General features: G+C 40.8%; 1 protein-coding gene across 10 annotated transcripts in view; it reads right to left on the bottom strand.

Annotated features, from left to right (window-relative positions):
- Nucleotides 1-20,119, bottom strand: part of LOC139757869 (uncharacterized) — a 283,058-nt gene that overhangs the window by 130,197 nt on the left and 132,742 nt on the right. For all 10 annotated transcript variants that reach the window (XM_071678788.1, XM_071678787.1, XM_071678784.1 and 7 more), the window contains one exon: nucleotides 6,034-6,279. In XM_071678788.1, the coding sequence (XP_071534889.1) occupies nucleotides 6,034-6,279 (246 nt within the window). The remainder of the gene's footprint in view (nucleotides 1-6,033; nucleotides 6,280-20,119) is intronic.

Raw genomic sequence — 20,119 nt, 5'->3', positions numbered from 1 at the left:
ACACTGAACACCCCATGTACAACAATTACACCCTCAACTGCCATATTACTCACCTTTGCATTCAAATCACCCATCACTATAACCTGGTCTTGTGCATCAAACTACTAACACACTCATTCAGCTGCTTCCAAAACACTTGCCTCTCATGATCTTTCTTCTCATGCCCATGTGCATATGCACCAATAATCACCCATCTCTCTCCATCCACTTTCAATTTTACCCATATCAATCTAGAGTTTACTTTCTTACACTCTATCACATACTCCCACCACTCCTGTTTCACAAGTAGTGCTACTCCTTCCCTTGCTCTTGTCCTCTCACTAACCCCTGACTTTACTCCCAAGACATTCCCAAACCACTCTTCCCCTTTACCCTTGAGATTCGTTTCACTCAGAACCAAAACATCCAGGTTCCTTTCCTTAAACATACTACCTATCTCTCCTTTTTTCTCATCTTGGTTAAATCCACACACATTTAGACACCCCAATCTGAGCCTTCGAGGAGGATGAGCTTGTGTGACTCCTTCTTCTGTCTCCCTTTTAGAAAGTTAAAATACAAGGAGGGGAGGATTTCCAGCTCCCCCGCTCCCGTCCCCTTTAGTCGCTTTCTACGACACGTGAGGAATGCATGGGAAGTATTCTTTCTCCCCCATCCCCAGGGACAGGGGAGAAACATCTTTATATTCTCCCTAAAATCTAATGATACTCTCTCATCCCAACTCTCATTTGCCCTCTTTTTCATCTCTTGCACCTTTCTCTTGACCTCCTGCCTCTGTCTTTTAAACAGCTCCCAGTCATTCACACTACTTCCCTGCAAAACTCGTCCTAACGCCTCTCTCTTCTCTTTCACTAACAATCTTACTTCTTCATCTCACCACTCACTACCCTTTCTAATCTGCTCACCTCCCACCTTTCTCATGCCATAAGCATCTTTTGCGCAAGCCATCACTGTTTCCCTAAATACATCCCATTCCTCCCTCACTCCCCTTATGTCCTTTGTTCTCACCATTTTCCATTCTGCACTCAATCTCTTCTGGTAATTCCTCGCACAAGTCTCCTTTCCAAGCCCACTTACTGTCACCACTCTCTTCATCCCAACATTCTCTCTTCTTTTCTGAAAACCTATACATATCTTTACCTTCGCCTCCACTAGATAATGATCAGACATGCTTCCAGTTGCCCCTCTCAGCACATTAACATCCAAAAGTCTCTCTTTCATGCAACTATCAATTAACACATAATCCAATAATGCTCTCTGGCCATCTCTCCTACTTACATATGTTTTTTTCATACTATTTGCCATTTACCGCATTAGCAAGGCAGCGTTAAGAACAGAAGACTGAGCGTTTGGGGGAATATACTCACTTGGCCCCCTTCTCTGTTCCTCTTTTGGAAAATTAAAAAAAAAAAAAAAGAGGGAAGGATTTGCAGCCCCACGCTCCCTACCCTTTTAGTCACTTTCTACAACATGCAGGGAAAACGTGGGAAGTATTCTTTCTCCCCTATTCCCAGGGTTAACTTACATATGTATACTTATGTATATTTCTCTTTTTATACCAGGTATCCCGAATCACCAGTCCTTTTTCAGCACACAAATCTACAAGCTCTTCACCATTTCCATTTACAACACTGAACACCCCATGTACAACAATTACACCCTCAACTGCCATATTACTCACCTTTGCATTCAAATCACCCATCACTATAACCTGGTCTCATGCATGAAAGCTGCTAACACACTCACTCAGCTGCTCCCAAAACACTTGCCTATCACTGATCTATTTTTCAGGGTGCCAATCAGATCACTGTATTCTTCTACGATAACTCCTGAACTTGAATTCTTATGGTAAACATCAATGTACCCACCATTCACTGCTAAACATGACTTTTAAGCTAGGTACTTTAATGTCTTTCACCTTCTGTTTAATGTGGGAAATCCTACCACCGGGGTTGACATGGACTGTTCTCTTAGCTTTCTAATTCCCCAATAAGTGTTTACCTAGGTTTCTTACCGAGTCACCTATAATCAAGGAAAAGTCTTCTTCGCTCTTTTCTTGCAAGTCACCGAGTACTGCAAATTGATTGCTCAAAGGTGTTTGCTGATGGGGGGTGGAAGGGGGAAAGTGGTCCCATGAGAAAGGAGGGGATCAGCTAGATGGATGGTTGAGATGTGATGTAGACTTGGAGGTTTTGGAAATTTGGGCAAGGGAAAACCACAGTGGAGGGATGGGACTGATAGTCTGGGTGAGGGTGAAAGGAGTTTAGTTGGGAGTGAAAGGAGGTAGCAGGACAGGGGGCTGAGGGGTAGGGTGAACATGAGGTTTAGGAGGGGCCATGGGGACAAAGGCTGTGGGGGAAGGGTTCCATCAGGTATGGGTTAGGCAGGCACTGGACACTGGATAAGTATGGAAGAGGATGTTGTGTGGAAAGGGTGCAAACGAGGGAGGGGTAGACCAGGATGGCAGGGGAAAGTAGGCACTGAGGGGAAGATAATGAGAGTTAGATCACAGAGTGTCATTTTCAAACTCTGTTTCTCTTCCCTTTGTATTAACTTTTCCACAGTTATGGCTCTGAGCTCTGCCTTAATTTCATTTACATCACTTTGTTTAAATTTCTCTTCAAGGTTGTTATAAATTACGCAGAACAAACAATCTTTGCGTGCTTCATCAGATCCAACTGTCATAAAATCCTTAATAAAGCCTTGACCATAAGATGTACATGGGTAACAGGCAGCTGGTGCCATTGTAATAAAAAAAAAATACACAAATGTACAATGAACAGTTAATAAGTGTACTCAAAGTGAAGGAAAACTTAATGTACAAAAAGCACTTATCAATGGTAAATGATGGCAATGCAGTGATCTTGGTGGCTTGTTGTCTAACAGTGATCGCACCTGACCTGACAACTGGGCACAGAGTGACACGTTCTGCTACTATAAGCTCCCAAGAGAGAGAGAGAGTGCTTTGTCTCTCATTATGAAAGTTCTCATCACCATACTATTCAGCATCTGTCTGTCAGTACTCTACTTTCTTGTTGATGACCTTCTTGAATTCATGTTTCTCACTCATGGTAACTCATAGGATTCTGATGTTTTCATCTTTCATGACTCATTATGTCTTTCCCTACTGGGCTTTTGTAGGGAGACCGGTACATTGTTATGGTTAAACAAATATTTGTTAGTAAAAAAATCATTTTCTTTATTGCTGTTTTCTAAAGGCATCACTGTTTTATATTTCAGGTACACAATACAGCATGTACATCTATATCTTAGTTTTCCAGTTCACACGTGTGTTCAAGCAATCCACAGCTACTCTATAATCCAGAAAATTCCAAAATCAAGAAATGGCTTGGTCCTAAATGTCGTCAACATATCGCCACAACGAATGAAGAGCACCTTAAGAAGTTAAGAATATACAAAAGACTAAGGAAGAGAAACTGTCCTGATATTCACTTATGAGCTGGATATAAATACAGGAACCCATTTCTTGATGCAGACACCCAAGCTCATAATGGTGAATACCAGACAAATGTCCACAGTAAGTCAACTGATATGGGTAGGTGCCTAAATAATATAACAGAGTATCCCTAGAGATAATAATTAAATGTATCAGAATCTACCTAATTCATGCTGACAATAACTGTTCATGGGAACTCTTCCACCAAGAAATCACAAGTCAAACAAATATATGTTAATAATGGTTTTTTAATCAAACCTTTGGCAAAGAAACGACTATGTTCCTCCAGACACATCTCAACATCATCATTTACTACAAGAACAAGAAAAAAGTGACTACACTGTGAGAAACCTCACTGCATTCTACTTATGTAGACAACTAGTACTCCTGACTAGTTGAAGGCTATGGACATAAGGAGAGAATGAGTGAGAAAAGATTGACAAAGAGGATATATGTGTCACAAGTGGAGGGAACTTGGAGAGGCGGGACACCAAATTGGAGGTGGGAGCATGAAGTGAAAAAGACTGAGCAATCAGGGCCTGAACATATAGGAGGGTGAGTGGTGTGCAAGGAATAGAGTGAACTGGAACGATGCGGTAAACCGGGGTCGACGTGCTGTCAATGGACTGAACCAGGGCTTGTGAAGTGTCTGGGGAAAGCCATGGAAAGGTCTGTGGGGCCTGGATGTGGATAGGAAGCTTTGGTTTCAGTGCATTACACATGACAGCTAGAGACTGAGTGTGAATGAAAGTGGCCTTTTTGTCTGTATTCCTGGCGCTTCCTCGCTGAAGCAGGGGATAGCGATACTGTTTTTCTGTGGGGTGGAGTAGCAACAAGAATGGATGAAGGCAAGCAAGTATGAATATGTACATGTGTATGTATGTAATGTCTGCATATGTGTACGTATATGTATGTATATGTTGATATGTATATGTAAGTACTATGTGCGTATGTGGGCGTTTATGTACATATATGGGTATATGAGTGGATGGGCCATTCTTAGTCTGTTTCCTGGCGCTACCTCACTGACACGGGAAACAGCAACTATGTATGATGAATAAATAAAAATAAATATCACACTGGTATCAATTTGACCAAAGAAGAGGAGTGAGTGTGTGCCTGAAATGTCTCATATATTTCAAGAATATAATGAAAATGATTAGAGGAAATTCAATTCATCCTATATTATTTATACAAAGTTCACTGCAATGGCAGAAGCAACCTTCATCCCCACTGCCTATTAACAATGGCACTATACATGTATTTGCTAGTCCTAAGGCACCTCAGGAAAGTATATTACCAGTAATACCCATCTGGGTATCAGGAGGGTTAGTGACATCTGCTTAGCGAGCCAGTACTTTCGGGGTTGTCAAGTTGCACTCCTCTGACCCAGGTAGCTGTCTTTTTTTTTCTGCCTCACTAACATGTGGACTACTGGCATTCTGTCCACAACATACAATGTCTCCATGTCATAAGAAACACTTGACAACACTTGACTCATGCAGCTTATTCTTCATAAATCTAGATTTTCCTGCAGAGCACTATGCGCTAGCCCTGCCATTTGGCAAAATGGTAGAAGTAGTAGGTAAGAACATTTAGACAGGATTATTAGGTAAAAACATTTGGTAGATGTAGTAGGTAGGAGCATTTGACAGTAGTCATTAGGAACATTAGGTAGGAGCCACTGCAAACACTGTGCTAGATTTGCCCTATGCCAGTGGCCTGTTAAGGGTGAGGCACTAAAGGCTAAGGAGCAGCACTGGGGTTTTTTAGTTATATAGACTCTGTTGCTGTGGCCACCCCTTTGAGGGAGTTCCAATTGGAACAGGTATCAGAGATACAGATAGATAGACCAATCAACTATACAATCAACCCCTTTCATAAATTCAACAACAATAATATAAACTCCAGCTGTCTAGACATATTTCATCTCATGCAAGGTTTTCACCACCTGCTCTCTTCACCAAACCACTCTTCATGACTCTCTCACTTCACACACCACCCTGACCAAAACACCCAACATCTCCATTCAATCATCAACCACATATTACAGTCCCCTAAAATACTCACTTATCTCTACCTGTTATCATTTTCCCTTTTAACCCCTTCAATGATGTTCTAATTTGATCTCTTGTCTTTTGCACATTATTTGCATCCTTCCAAAACATCTTATTCCCCCAACTCTCATTCGTCCTCTTTTCAACCCCTGCACCTTCCTTTTGACCTCCTGCTGCTTTCTTTTATACATCTCCCAAAGATTTGCACTACTGCCCTTTGTGAAAATGAAGAATTTTAGTCTGACTTTTGACTTTATTTTCTTCATGTAAGAGAAAGGTGAACAAAAATGTAAACGTAAACAGATGGCTCAACTTAATCTCAAAAGTAAATAATTACAATGTGCTCTTTAATATGTTTAATTCTGTTCACTCATCATAATACAAACATGCTAGGAACATATATGTAAGTCATTTTATGCTGCATACACTTGATCCACTCTTTGCAACCTGAAACAAGAAGGTAAAGGATGAAAAAGAAAACAGAATAGAACAAGAATGAAAATTAAAGAAAAAGGCTTGTACCTTATCCGAACATTCCTTTTGTTTGCTGTGCCGTAAGTGGTAGTGGGGGGGCAAATAAAGCCATCTGGCTCAGTGTTCATGATGGTTGGACCTGTGGCAGACTTCTTTGCAGGTGGGGGCACCATCATCATTTCATCTCCAATGAGCTGTATGTCTGTATCATCTACATCGTCAACATCTTCTGATGGCAGTGTTTTCCTTGGTCTACCTCGACCCCTACCCCTACTACGACATTGAAAATACTGTCTGAAAAAGAGAGCATTATATATAACAAATAATTCAAGTATATGATATTTCAATAAAAGAAAAAGGTATAAATGCATTATGATTAATATTCTTCAAATCACCCATCACTAATGCTTGGTACCTCACATCAAAATGCTAAAGTACTCAATAAAGGAATGGTTGAGAAAGGTTGAGCTGGATGATAAAGTTGTGAGAGGATTCTTTAAAGATTCTGACCATTTTGCACTTCTTGTGGAGGTGAGGATCAAGGAGAAGTGGAGGTATGGTGTTATGAATTATGGCAAGTGAGAAAATGAATCAGAAAGAATGCAAGGAGGAGTGTGAAAGAGGGTGACGAAACGATTAGATGACAGTGCAGTAAATGTAGGATGCAGTCATGTGTGAATGTCTTTAAATGTTCAGAGAAAGACTGTTAAAGGTTGTAGAATTAGTAGTTGGATACATTGTTGTGAGAAATATGAATAAAAGGGAATATGCATGGTGGGTGGATGAGATCATAAATGCTGTGGAAAACAAGAAAAAGGCATATGGTTCATTGCTCAAAGGGAATGTACCAGTGAATGTTCAGCTAAGGAGGAGGGCAGAATAAAACATGTGTTAGTGGAATGTCAAGTAGCTGATAAAGAAAATCAAAGAAAGAGTAAATGAAGATTTTGGAAGAAAGTTACTTGAATGAGAAGTTTAAGGAAAGTAAAAGACTGCTAGAAGGAAGTGAAAAACGAAAATAGAGGTTGATGTTAGAGAGGTAATGTAAATGTGAGAAGGATGCAGAGTTGCTAACTCAAAAAGAGGAAGTGAAAGGAAGACAGAAAGAGTACTTTGAAGAACAGATAAAAGTGGAAGGTGAGACAGAAACTGTTACATGTATGATATGGAAGATGGACGAAAAAGGATATAAGGGCAGGGGTCTATAGGAAAAAGGAAGGTTAAAAGGGTTATGATGAGGTTGAAATTAAGAAGGTCTGGAGTGGATAAGACTGCAGCTGAAATGTTGAAGTATGGAACATAAAGTCTGATAAAGTAGAAGCATTTGACATGTAATTTACCACAGAAAAAGGATATGCCTCAGGTTTGGTGACAGCTATTATATTCCTTTAATAAAACAAAATGGTACTGAGGATGTATGTAGCAATTATAGAGGAATGTGTGTTACAGTTATCTCCCCACTCTATCAATAATTATCCAAGGTACATTATATTCTTTCAAAAAGTCTGATTGTTGTATCTTAAATCAAGAAATTTTGTTTATGTGATTGCGAATAAATCAATAGTAGGTATTTTTACTATTATCACAATCTATGGGAGACCAAGGAACATGTAAGAGACAACAGAAATTAGTAGGAAGTACTTAAATACAAAGGGAGAAAAAGTATTGGAATGTTTTGGTTTTCTAACTCTCTGGTAAGATGTATAATACTTGTCTTAAAAAATATATCATGACATCTGTACACATCTTGGTGACTTCAAAGATTTATGTTATAACCTGAGGCCTTAATATTTGTCTAAGACTTGCCAAGTAAGATAAGTAGAGGGAGATCATTCTATTAGGAATAAATCATGTTATATTTATATTCAGAGAGCACATGTTTATATTTGTTGATGTAAATACATACATATCCCTGGGGATAGGGGAGAAAGAATACTTCCCACGCATTCCTCACGTGTCGTAGAAGGCGACTAAAGGGGACGGGAGAGGGGGGTCAGAAACCCTCCCCTCCTTGTATTTTAACTTTCTAAAAGCAGAAACAGAAGAAGGAGTCACGCAAGGAGTGCTCATCCTCCTCGAAGGCTCAGATTGGGGTGTCTAAATGTGTGTGGATGTAACCAAGATGAGAAAAAAGGAGAGATAGGTAGTATGTTTGAGGAAAGGAACCTGGATGTTTTGGCTCTGAGTGAAACGAAGCTCAAGGGTAAAGGAGAAGAGTGGTTTGGGAATGTCTTAGGAGTAAAGTCAGGGGTTAGTGAGAGGACAAGAGCAAGGGAAGGAGTAGCACTACTCTGAATCAGGAGTTGTGGGAGTATGTGATAGAGTGTATGAAAGTAAATTCTAGATTGATATGGGTAAAACTGAAAGTTGATGGAGAGAGATGGGTGTTTATTGGTGCATATGCACCTGGGCATGAGAAGAAAGATCATGAGAGGCAAGTGTTTTGGGAGAACCTGAATGAGTGTGTTAGTGGTTTTGATGCACAAGACCGGGTTATAGTGATGAGTGATTTGAATGCAAAGGTGAGTAATGTGGCAGTTGAGGGAATATTTGGTATACATGGAGTGTTCAGGGTTGTAAATGGAAATGGTGAAGAGCTTGTAGATTTATGTGCTGAAAAAGGACTGGTGATTGGGAATACCTGATTTAGAAAGAGATATACATAAATATATGTATTAGAGTAGGAGAGATGGTCAAAGGGCATTACATGCCTTGGTTCAATCCATTGACAGCACATCCACTAAAGTATACCACATCATTCTAATTCATTCTGTTCCCTGCACACCTCTCACTCTCCTGTATGTTAAGGCTCCGATGGCACAAAATCTTTTTCACATCATCCTTCCACCTCCAATCTGGTCTCCGGCTTCTTCTTCCCTCTACTCTGAAACATATATCCTCTTTGTCAATTTCTCCTCACTCATTCTCTCCATATGTCCAAACCATTTCAGCACACCCTCTTCTGCACTCTCAACTATTCTCTTTTTATTTCCACACATCTCTCTCTTACCCTTACATTACTTAATCAAACCACCTCACACATCCATCCATCCACCTCCAATTTGGTCTCCCACTTCTCCTTCTTCCCTCTACTCTGAAACATATATCCTCTTTGTCAATTTCTCCTCACTCATTCTCTCCATATGTCCAAACCATTTCAGCACACCCTCTTCTGCACTCTCAACTATTCTCTTTTTATTTCCACACATCTCTCTCTTACCCTTACATTACTTAATCAAACCACCTCACACATCCATCCATCCACCTCCAATTTGGTCTCCCACTTCTCCTTCTTCCCTCTACCTCTGAAACATATATCCTCTTTGTCAATTTCTCCTCACTCATTCTCTCCATATGTCCAAACCATTTCAGCACACCCTCTTCTGCACTCTCAACTATTCTCTTTTTATTTCCACACATCTCTCTCTTACCCTTACATTACTTAATCAAACCACCTCACACATCCATCCATCCACCTCCAATTTGGTCTCCCACTTCTCCTTCTTCCCTCTACTCTGAAACATATATCCTCTTTGTCAATTTCTCCTCACTCATTCTCTCCATATGTCCAAACCATTTCAGCACACCCTCTTCTGCACTCTCAACTATTCTCTTTTTATTTCCACACATCTCTCTCTTACCCTTACATTACTTAATCAAACCACCTCACACATCCATCCATCCACCTCCAATTTGGTCTCCCACTTCTCCTTCTTCCCTCTACTCTGAAACATATATCCTCTTTGTCAATTTCTCCTCACTCATTCTCTCCATATGTCCAAACCATTTCAGCACACCCTCTTCTGCACTCTCAACTATTCTCTTTTTATTTCCACACATCTCTCTCTTACCCTTACATTACTTAATCAAACCACCTCACATCACATATTGTCCATAAACATTTCACTTCCAACACATACACCCTCCTCTATATAACCCTATCTATAGCCCATGCTCACAACCATATAGCATTGCTGGAACCACTATTCCTTCAAACATACCTATTTTTGCTCTCCAAGAGCATGTTCTCTCCTTCCACACATTCTTCATTGCTCCAGAAGCCTTCGCCCTCTCCCCAACCTTTGACTCACTTCCGTTTCAATGGTTCCATCCACAACTAAATCCACTCCCAGATATCTAAAACACTTCACTTCCTCCAACTTTCTCCATTCAAACTTACCTCCCAATTAATTGCCCCTCAACCCCACTGAACCTAAAAGCCTTGCTCTTATTCGCATTTACTCTCAAGTTTCTCCTTTCATACACTTTTCCAAACTCAGATACCAACCTCTGGAGTTTCTCACATGAATCAGCCACTAGATCTCTATCATCTACAAACAACAACTGACTCACTTAACAGGCCCTCTCATCCCCAACAGACTGCATACTCTGCCCCCCCCTCCAAAACTCTTACATTTACCTCCCTTACAACCATGGCACATGTAAACCCCTGTTGCAGACCGACATTCACTGGGAACCAATCACTTTCCCCTCTTCCTACTCATACACATGCCTTACATCCTTCATCAAAATTTTTCACTGCTTCTAGCAACTTACCTCCCACACCATATACCCTTAAAACCTTCCACAAAGCATCTCTAACCACCCTATCATATGCCTTCTCCAGATCCATAAATGCTACATACAAATCCATTTGCTTTTCTTAGTATTTCTCACATACATTCTTCAAAGCAAACACCTGATCCACACATCCTCTACCACTTCTGAAACCACACTGCTCTTCCCCAATGTGATACTCTGTACATGCATTCACCCTCTCAATCAATACCCCCCCCATATAATTTCCAAGGAATACGCAAAAAACTTATCCCTCTGTAGCTTGAACACTCATCTTTATCCCCTTTGCCTTTGCACACTGGCACTATGCATGCATTCTGCCAATCCTCAGGCACTTCACCATGGTCTATACTTACAGTGAGTATCCTTACCAATCAATCAACAACACAGTCACCCACTTTTTTAATAAATTCCACTATAATACCATCCAAACCCACCGCCTTCCCAAATTTCAAACCTTCAAAATACTCACTATCTCTACCTGTTATCATTTTCCCTTTTAACCCCTTCAATGATGTTCTAATTTGATCTCTTGTCTTTTGCACATTATTTGCATCCTTCCAAAACATCTTATTCCCCAACTCTCATTTGTCCTCTTTTCAACCCCTGCACCTTCCTTTTGATCTCCTGCTGCTTTTTTTTATACATCTCCCAAAGATTTGCACTACTGCCCTTTGTGAAAATGAAGAATTTTAGTCTGACTTTTGACTTTATTTTCTTCATGTAAGAGAAAGGTGAACAAAAATGTAAACGTAAACAGATGGCTCAACTTAATCTCAAAAGTAAATAATTACAATGTGCTCTTTAATATGTTTAATTCTGTTCACTCATCATAATACAAACATGCTAGGAACATATATGTAAGTCATTTTATGCTGCATACACTTGATCCACTCTTTGCAACCTGAAACACGAAGGTAAAGGATGAAAAAGAAATTTGGAGTGATCGGGGCCTGAACATGCAGGGGGGGTGAAAGGGGGCAAGGAAAAAAGAGTGAATTGGAACGATGTGGTTTTTATCGGGGGGGGCGGGCATGCTGTCAATGGATTAACCAGGGCAAGTGAAGGGGTCTGGGGTTTAAAACCCTGGAAAAAATGTGGGGGGGGCCCGGATGTGGAAAGGGAGCTGTGGTTTTTAGTGAAAACATGGCCCCTAAGAATGAAATGGGGAGGGAAAGTGGCCTTTTTTTTCCATCGTTTTTTGGAAAACTATGGGGGGAAAAGGGGGGGGGTTTTTTGTTTTCCAAAAGTTTTTGGGGGGAGGTGGCCCGGGAAAAATAAACAACAAGGTTTTTAAAATTTTGTCATGTGTATATATGTATATTTTTTTCTTTTTGTTTTTGTGTATATATATATGTGTTTCATTGGACGTTTAGGTATTTTAAAATATTTTGGGGGGTGTGGGGCGTGTATGTTTTATACATGTGTATGGGGGGGGTTGGGCCTTCTTTCGTCTGTTTCCTTTGGGTAAACCCCCGCAAAGGGGAAGACAGCGACAAAGCAAAAAAATAAATAAAAAATAAATACATTTTTGTTAAAATTTTTATAGTCATGCATTTGGTATTCAAAAAGTGATGGATGGAAAAAAAATATATATATCCTTATCAGGCCCGCCCAGATTTTCAGGAGATATTAGCCCCGAGGTTGAGAATCTTTTTGTCTAGCTCAAATCTCAAAGCTCAAAAAAATTTCGAGTTTTTAATTTTGAGTATAATCAGCCTATGGGCTTATTATACACCCTTAAAAAGAAAGGGGGGGGGGTCAAAAACCCTAAAAATTTGGGTTTGTAATTAAAGGTTTTAAAAAAGATGTGTGGTAAATAAAACCCAAGTTGGGTTTTAGAGAAGCGAAGAGGGTGTTTTGAAATGGTTTGGTCACAAGGGAGAAAAAATGAGTGAGGAAAGGTTGACAATGAAGATATATGTTAGAGGTGGAGGGAAAAAAAAGGAGAACCAGGGGAAAAAACCCAAAATTTGGGGGGAAAAAAGGATAAGGGTGAAAAAAAATTTTTTGGGTGATCGGGGCCCCCGAACATGCAGGAGGGTGAAAGGAGGGCAAGGAAAGAGTGGGTTTTGGGAACCCATTTTTGGTATAACGGGGTTGACTTTCTGTCAATGGATTGAAACCCGGGGATGTGAAGGTCTGGGGGGGAAAAACCCTGGAAAAAACTTTTTTGTAGGGTATTTTTATTTTTTTTTGCCGGGGTGTGGAGGGGGGTAAAAGTTATACATTGTATGGGGGTGGGGGGTTTGGGGCCCTTTCTTTCGTTTTGTTTCCCTTTCGCTACCTCCAAAAAGCGGAAGAAAAAAAAGGGAAAAGGGAAAAAAAAAAAAAAAAAAACGAATTTTTTTTGCCCTGAAAGGAAAAAAGGGGGGGGGGGAAAAAAAAAAAAACCCAAAAGGGGCCCCAAAAAAAAAAAGGAAAAAAAAAAAAAAGATGGTATAAAACTTTTACCCAAAATTAAAGCCCCAAAACCCAAAAAGTTTTAAAAGGGTTTAATTCAGTTGGGGGAATTTTTTAAAAAAGGGGGGGGGGGTCCCTTTTGGTTAGTAATTTTCCAAAGGTTTTTAAAAGAGAATTGGGGTGGGGGTTCAAGTGGTTGGAAGGCGGAGGGTGTTTTAAATGGTTTGGCAAAAATGGAGAGAATGAAAATGAGGAAAGGTTGACCTGAAATTTTAGGGGAGAGGGGAAAAGGGAACGGGAACCGGGAAAACCAAATTGGGGAAAAAAGAGGAAAAAAAATTTTAGGACGGGGCCGAAATGGCCAAAGGGGGGTGAAAGGGGGCAAGGGAATTTTTGGGTGGGAAAAATTTTAAAAAAAAGGGTTTTTTGGATTTTGGGGTCGGGGAAAAAGGAATATTTAAAGGGATTGGGAAAATGTCTTTGGGGTTTAAAAACCCTGGAAAATGTGGGGGCCTTTTTGGAAAGGGGGAAAAAGGGAAAACTTTTGGGGGTTTAGTGAGGAAATAAAGGAAAAGGGAATTTAGTTAGTTTAAAGTGGTTTTTTTTGCCGGAACTTTACTCCCCCTTTTTTAACGGGTTTTGGGGGGCGGGTTTCTTTTTGGGGAGGTGAACGGGAATTTTGGAAAGAAAGGGGGCAAAGGTATTAAGTCTGTTTTAATATGGAAAGGCCCGGGGTGTGTATTTTTTGTTCCTTTAGCGAAGGATTTTAATTGCGTGTTGGGGGCGTTATGTAAAAAAAAAAGGTTATTTGGGCGGGTTTGGGCCTTTTTGTTGGTTTTTCGGTAAATTGGAAAAGGCCGGGAAGACAGGGCAAAACAAAATTTAAATTTTAAAAAAAAAAAAATAAAAAGTAAATTTTTATATCTGGGGGGATTTTGGGATTAAAAAGGATGGATGGAAAAAAATATATATAACAAAAAATTTTGGGGCCTTAAAAATGTTTAAAGGAAAAAATTTTTAAAACCAAAAAGGGGATTTTAGAAAATTGTGGGTTCCAAAATTTTAAAGGGGGTCAAATATTTCGAGTTCAAAGGGGAAATTGTATGGGCTGGGAAAAAACCCCAAAAAGGGGGGGAGGTTTTATTGGGTTTAGTAATTTAAAAAAGGGGGAAAGAGATGTGTGGAAATTTAAAAAAAGGGTTTTTGGGTTTAGAGGGGGCGGGAAAAGGGGTGTTTTGAAATGGTTTTGGTCACATGGAGAGAATGAGTGAGGAAAGGTTGACAATGAAGATATATGTGTCAGAGGTGGAGGGAACAAGGAGAACCAGGAAACCAAATTGGAGGTAGAAGGATAGAGTGAAAAAGATTTTGAGTGATCGGGGCCTAGGCATGCAGGAGGGTAAAAGGCATGCATAAAATGCAATGAATTGGAACAATGTCATCCACTGGGATCAACGTGTTGTCAATGGAATGAACCAGGGTATGTGAAGTGTCCGGGGTAAGCCATGGAAAGGTTTATAAGGTCTGGATGTGGATAGGGAACTGTGGTTTCAGTGCATGACATAGGCCAACTACAGAATGAGTGTGAGTGGATGTGGCCTTTTTTCATCTGTTTCCTGGAACTAACTCACTGACACAGGGTGGAGGTGCTGTTTCATGTGGGGCAGTGTGACACTGGGAATGGATGAAGGCAAGCAAGGATGATTAAGTGCATGTGTATATATGTATATGCATGGTGACAAAAAATACTTCCCACAAATACCCTGCGTGTCGTAAAAGGCGACTAAAAGGGGAGGGGGCAGGGGGGCTGCAAATCCTCCCCTCAAATTTTTACTTTTCCAAAAGAGGGTACAGAAAAGGGGGCCAAGTGAGGATTTTCCCTCTTAAGCTCAGTCCTCTGTTCTTAACATTGCCTCACTAATGTGGGAAATGGTGAAAATGTATGGAAAAGAAAAAAAATCAAGGGTAAAGGGGAAGAGTGGTTTGGGAAAGTCTTGGGAGTAAAGTCAGGGTTGGTGAGAGGACAAGAGCTAAGGAAGGAGTAGCACTACTCCTGAGGCAGGAGTTGTGGGAAAATGTGATAGAGTGTAAGAAAGTAAATTCTAAATTGATGTGGGTAAAACTGAAAAAGAATGGAAAGAGATGGGTGATTACTGGTGCCTATGCACCTAGTCATGAGAAGAAAGATCATGAGAGGCAAGTCTTTTGGGAGCAGCTGAGTGAGTGTGTTACCAGCTTTCATGCAAGAAACTGGGTTATAGTGATGGGTGATTTAAATGCAAAGGTGAGTAATGAGGCAGTTGAGGGTATAATTGGTGCACATGGGGTGTTCAGTGTTGTAAATGGAAATGCTGAATAGCTTCTGGATTTGTATGCTGAAAAAAGCCTGATGATTGGGAATACCTGATTTAGAAAGAGATATACATAAATATATGTATTAGAGTAGGAGAGATGGTCAAAGGGCATTACATGCCTTGGTTCAATCCATTGACAGCACATCCACTAAAGTATACCACATCATTCTAATTCATTCTGTTCCCTGCACACCTCTCACTCTCCTGTATGTTAAGGCTCCGATGGCACAAAATCTTTTTCACATCATCCTTCCACCTCCAATCTGGTCTCCGGCTTCTTCTTCCCTCTACCTCTGAAACATATATCCTCTTTGTCAATTTCTCCTCACTCATTCTCTCCATATGTCCAAACCATTTCAGCACACCCTCTTCTGCACTCTCAACTATTCTCTTTTTATTTCCACACATCTCTCTCTTACCCTTACATTACTTAATCAAACCACCTCACACATCCATCCATCCACCTCCAATTTGGTCTCCCACTTCTCCTTCTTCCCTCCACCTTTGAAACATATATTCTCTTCATCAATCTTTCCTCATTCTCTCCATATGTCCAAAGCATTTCAGTACACCCTCTTCTGCTCTCTCAACCATACTCTTTTTATTTCCACACATCTCTCTTACCCTCACATTACTTACTCGATCAAACCACCTCACATCACATATTGTCCATAAACATTTCACTTCCAACACATACACCCTCCTCTATATAACCCTATCTATAGCCCATGCCTCACAACCATATAGCATTGCTGGAACCACTATTCCTTCAAACATACCTATTTTTGCTCTCCAAGAGCATGTTCTCTCCTTCCACACATTCTTCATTGCTCCAGAAACCTTCGCCCTCTCCCCCAACCTTTGACTCACTTCCGTTTCAATGGTTCCATCCACAACTAAATCCACTCCCAGATATCTAAAACACTTCACTTCCTCCAACTTTCTCCATTCAAACTTACCTCCCAATTAATTGCCCCTCAACCCCACTGAACCTAAAAGCCTTGCTCTTATTCGCATTTACTCTCAAGTTTCTCCTTTCATACACTTTTCCAAACTCAGATACCAACCTCTGGAGTTTCTCACATGAATCAGCCACTAGATCTCTATCATCTACAAACAACAACTGACTCACTTAACAGGCCCTCTCATCCCCAACAGACTGCATACTCTGCCCCCCCCTCCAAAACTCTTACATTTACCTCCCTTACAACCATGGGCACATGTAAACCCCTGTTGCAGACCGACATTCACTGGGAACCAATCACTTTCCCCTCTTCCTACTCATACACATGCCTTACATCCTTCATCAAAATTTTTCACTGCTTCTAGCAACTTACCTCCCACACCATATACCCTTAAAACCTTCCACAAAGCATCTCTAACCACCCTATCATATGCCTTCTCCAGATCCATAAATGCTACATACAAATCCATTTGCTTTTCTTAGTATTTCTCACATACATTCTTCACAGCAAACACCTGATCCACACATCCTCTACCACTTCTGAAACCACACTGCTCTTCCCCAATGTGATACTCTGTACATGCATTCACCCTCTCAATCAATACCCCCCCATATAATTTCCAAGGAATACGCAAAAAACTTATCCCTCTGTAGCTTGAACACTCATCTTTATCCCCTTTGCCTTTGCACACTGGCACTATGCATGCATTCTGCCAATCCTCAGGCACTTCACCATGGTCTATACTTACAGTGAGTATCCTTACCAATCAATCAACAACACAGTCACCCACTTTTTTAATAAATTCCACTATAATACCATCCAAACCCACCGCCTTCCCAAATTTCAAACCTTCAAAATACTCACTCCATCTTCTCACTCCATTACTATCTGTTATCACTTCCCCACTTACTCCCTTCACTGATGTTCCCATTTGTTCTCGTATTACGCATGATATTTACCTCCTTCCAAACCATCTTTTTATTCTCCTTAAAATCTAATGATACTCTCTCACCCCAGCTCTCATTTGCTCTCTTTTTCAACTCTTGCACCTTTCTCTTGACCTCTTGCCACTTTTTTTATACATCTCCCACTGACTTGCACTACTTCCTTGCAAATATCATCCAAACTCCTTTCTTTTCTCTTTCACTAACAATCTTACTTCTTCATCCCACCACTCGATACCCTTTCTAATCTGCCCACCTCCCACCTTTCTCATAACACATGCATCTTTTCCACAAACCATCACTGTTTCCCTAAATACATTCCATTCCTCACCCACTCCCCTTACGTCATTTGCTCTCACCTTTTGCCATCCTACACTCAAACTCTCCTGATACTTCCTCACACAAGTCTCCTTTCCAAGCTCACTTACTCTCACCACTCTCTTCTCCCCATCATTTTCTCTTCTTTTCTGAAAGCCTCTAAAAATCTTCACCTTCGCCTCCACAAGATAGTGATTCCTCCAGCTGCACCTCTCAGCACATTAACATCCAAAAGTCTCTCTTTTACACACCTATCAATTAACATGTAGTCCAATAAGGCCCTTGGACCATCTCTCCTACTCACATACATATACTTATGTATATATCTCTTTCCAAACCAGGTATTCCCAATCACCAGTCTGTTTTCAGCACACAAATCCACAAGCTCTTCATTTCGATTTACAACATTGAACACCCCATGTACACCAATTATACCCTCAACTGCCACATTACTCACCTTTGCATTTAAATCACCCATCTCTATAACCCAATCTTGTGCATCAAAACTGCTAACACACTCACTCAACTGCTCCCAGAACACTTGCCTCGCATGATCTTTCTCCTCATGACCAGGTGCATAGGCACCAATAATCACCCATATCTCTCTTTTCGCTTTCAGTTTTACCCATATCAATCTAGAGTTTACTTTCTTACACTCCATCACATACTCCTACAACTCCTGCTTCAGGAGTAGTGCTACTACTTCCTTAGCTCTTACCCTACCACCAACCCCTGACTTTACTCCCAAGACTTTCCCAAACCACTCTTCCCCTTTACCTTTGAGCTTTGTTTCACTCAGAGCTAGAACATCTAGGTTCCTTTCCTCAAACTTACTACTTATCTCTCTTCTCATCTTGGTTACATCCACACACATTCAGACACCCCTATCTGAGCCTTCGAGTAGGAAGAGCACTCCCTGCTTGACTCTTCTGTTTCCCTTTTTAGAAATTTAAAAACAAGGATGAGACGTTTCCAGCCCCCACTCCCTCCCCCTTTATTCATCTTCTACGACATGCGGGGAATTCATGGGAAGTATTCTTTCTCCCCTATTCCCTATACATATGTTGAGATGTATATGTATGTATATGTACATGCATTCCCGCATGTTGAAGAAGGAGACTAAAGGGGGCAGAAGCAGGGGGCTAGAAACCCTTCCCTCCTTGTATTTTACTTTCTAAAAGGGGAACAGAAAAAGGAGTCATATGGGGAGTGCTCACCTTCCTTGAAGGCTCAGATTGGGGGGTCTAAATGTGTGTGGATGTAACAAGGATGAGAAAAAAGGAGAGATAGGTAGTATGTTTCAGGAAAGGAGCTTGGATGTTTTGGCTCTGAGTGAAACGAGGCTCAAGGGTAAAGGCAAAGAGTGGTTTGGGAATGTTTTGGGAGTAAAGTCAGGGGTTTGTGAGAGCACAAGAGCAGAGGAAGGAGTAGCACCCCTCCTGAAGCAGTTGCGGGAATACTGGATATAGTGCAAGAAAGTAAACTCTAGACTGATACAGGGTAAAACTGAAAGTGGATGGAGAGAGTTTTGAGAGCAGCTGAGTGAGTTATAGTGATGGGTGATTTGAATGCAAAGGTGAGTAATGTGGCAGTTGAGGGTATAATTGGTGTACATGGGGTAGTCAGTGTTGTAAATGGAAATGGTGAAGAGCTTGTGGATTTCTGTGCTGAAAAAGGACTGGTGATTGAGAACACCTGGTTTAAAAAGAGAGATATACATATGTATGTGAGTATGAGAGATGGCCAGAGGGCATTTTTGGATTATGTGTTAATTGATAGGCATGTAAAAGAGAGACTTTTGGATGCTAATGAGCTGAGAGGGGCAGCTGGAGGGATGTCTGATCACTATCTTGTGGAGGCGAAGGTGAAGATTTGTAGAGGTTTTGAGAAAAGAAGACAGAATGTTGGTGAGAGTAAGTGAGCTTGGAAAGAAGACTTGTGTGAGGAAGTACCAGGAAAGATTGAGTGAAGAATGGCAAAAAGTTAGAGCAAATGACATAAGAGGAGTGGGGGAGGAATGGGATTTATTTAGGGAAGCAGTGATGGTTTGCACAAATGATGCATGTGGCATGAGAAAGGTGGGAGGTGGGCTGATTAGAAAGGGTAGTGAATGGCAGGATGAAGAAGCAAGATTGTAAGTGAAAGAAAAGAGAGAGGCATTGGGATGATTTTTGCAGGGAAGCAGTGCAAATGACTGGGAGATGTATAAAAGAAAGCAGCAGGAGATTAAGGGAAAGGTGCAAGAGGTGAAAATGAGGGCAAATGAGAGTTGGGGTGAGAGAGCATCATTAAATTTTAGGGAGTATAAAAAGATATTTTGGAAGGAGGTAAATAAAGTGCGTAAGATAAGAGAACAAATGGGAACACCGGTGAAGAGGGCAAATGGGGAGGTAAGAACAAGAAGTGATGAAATGAGAAGACGGAGTGAATATTTTGAAGGTTTGTTGAATGTGATTGATGATAGAGTGGCAGATGTGCGGTGTTTTGGTTGGGGTGGTGCACGAAGTGAGAGGGTCAGGGAGAATGGTTAGGTGAACAGAGAAGAGGTAGTGAAAGCATTGTGGAAGATGAA

This window comes from Panulirus ornatus, chromosome 28 (genome assembly GCF_036320965.1).
Source record: "Panulirus ornatus isolate Po-2019 chromosome 28, ASM3632096v1, whole genome shotgun sequence".
In the NCBI taxonomy this organism is placed as follows: domain Eukaryota; kingdom Metazoa; phylum Arthropoda; class Malacostraca; order Decapoda; family Palinuridae; genus Panulirus; species Panulirus ornatus.
The sequence above is the reverse complement of the archived record's forward strand: the minus strand, read 5'-3'. Positions and strand labels throughout refer to the sequence as shown.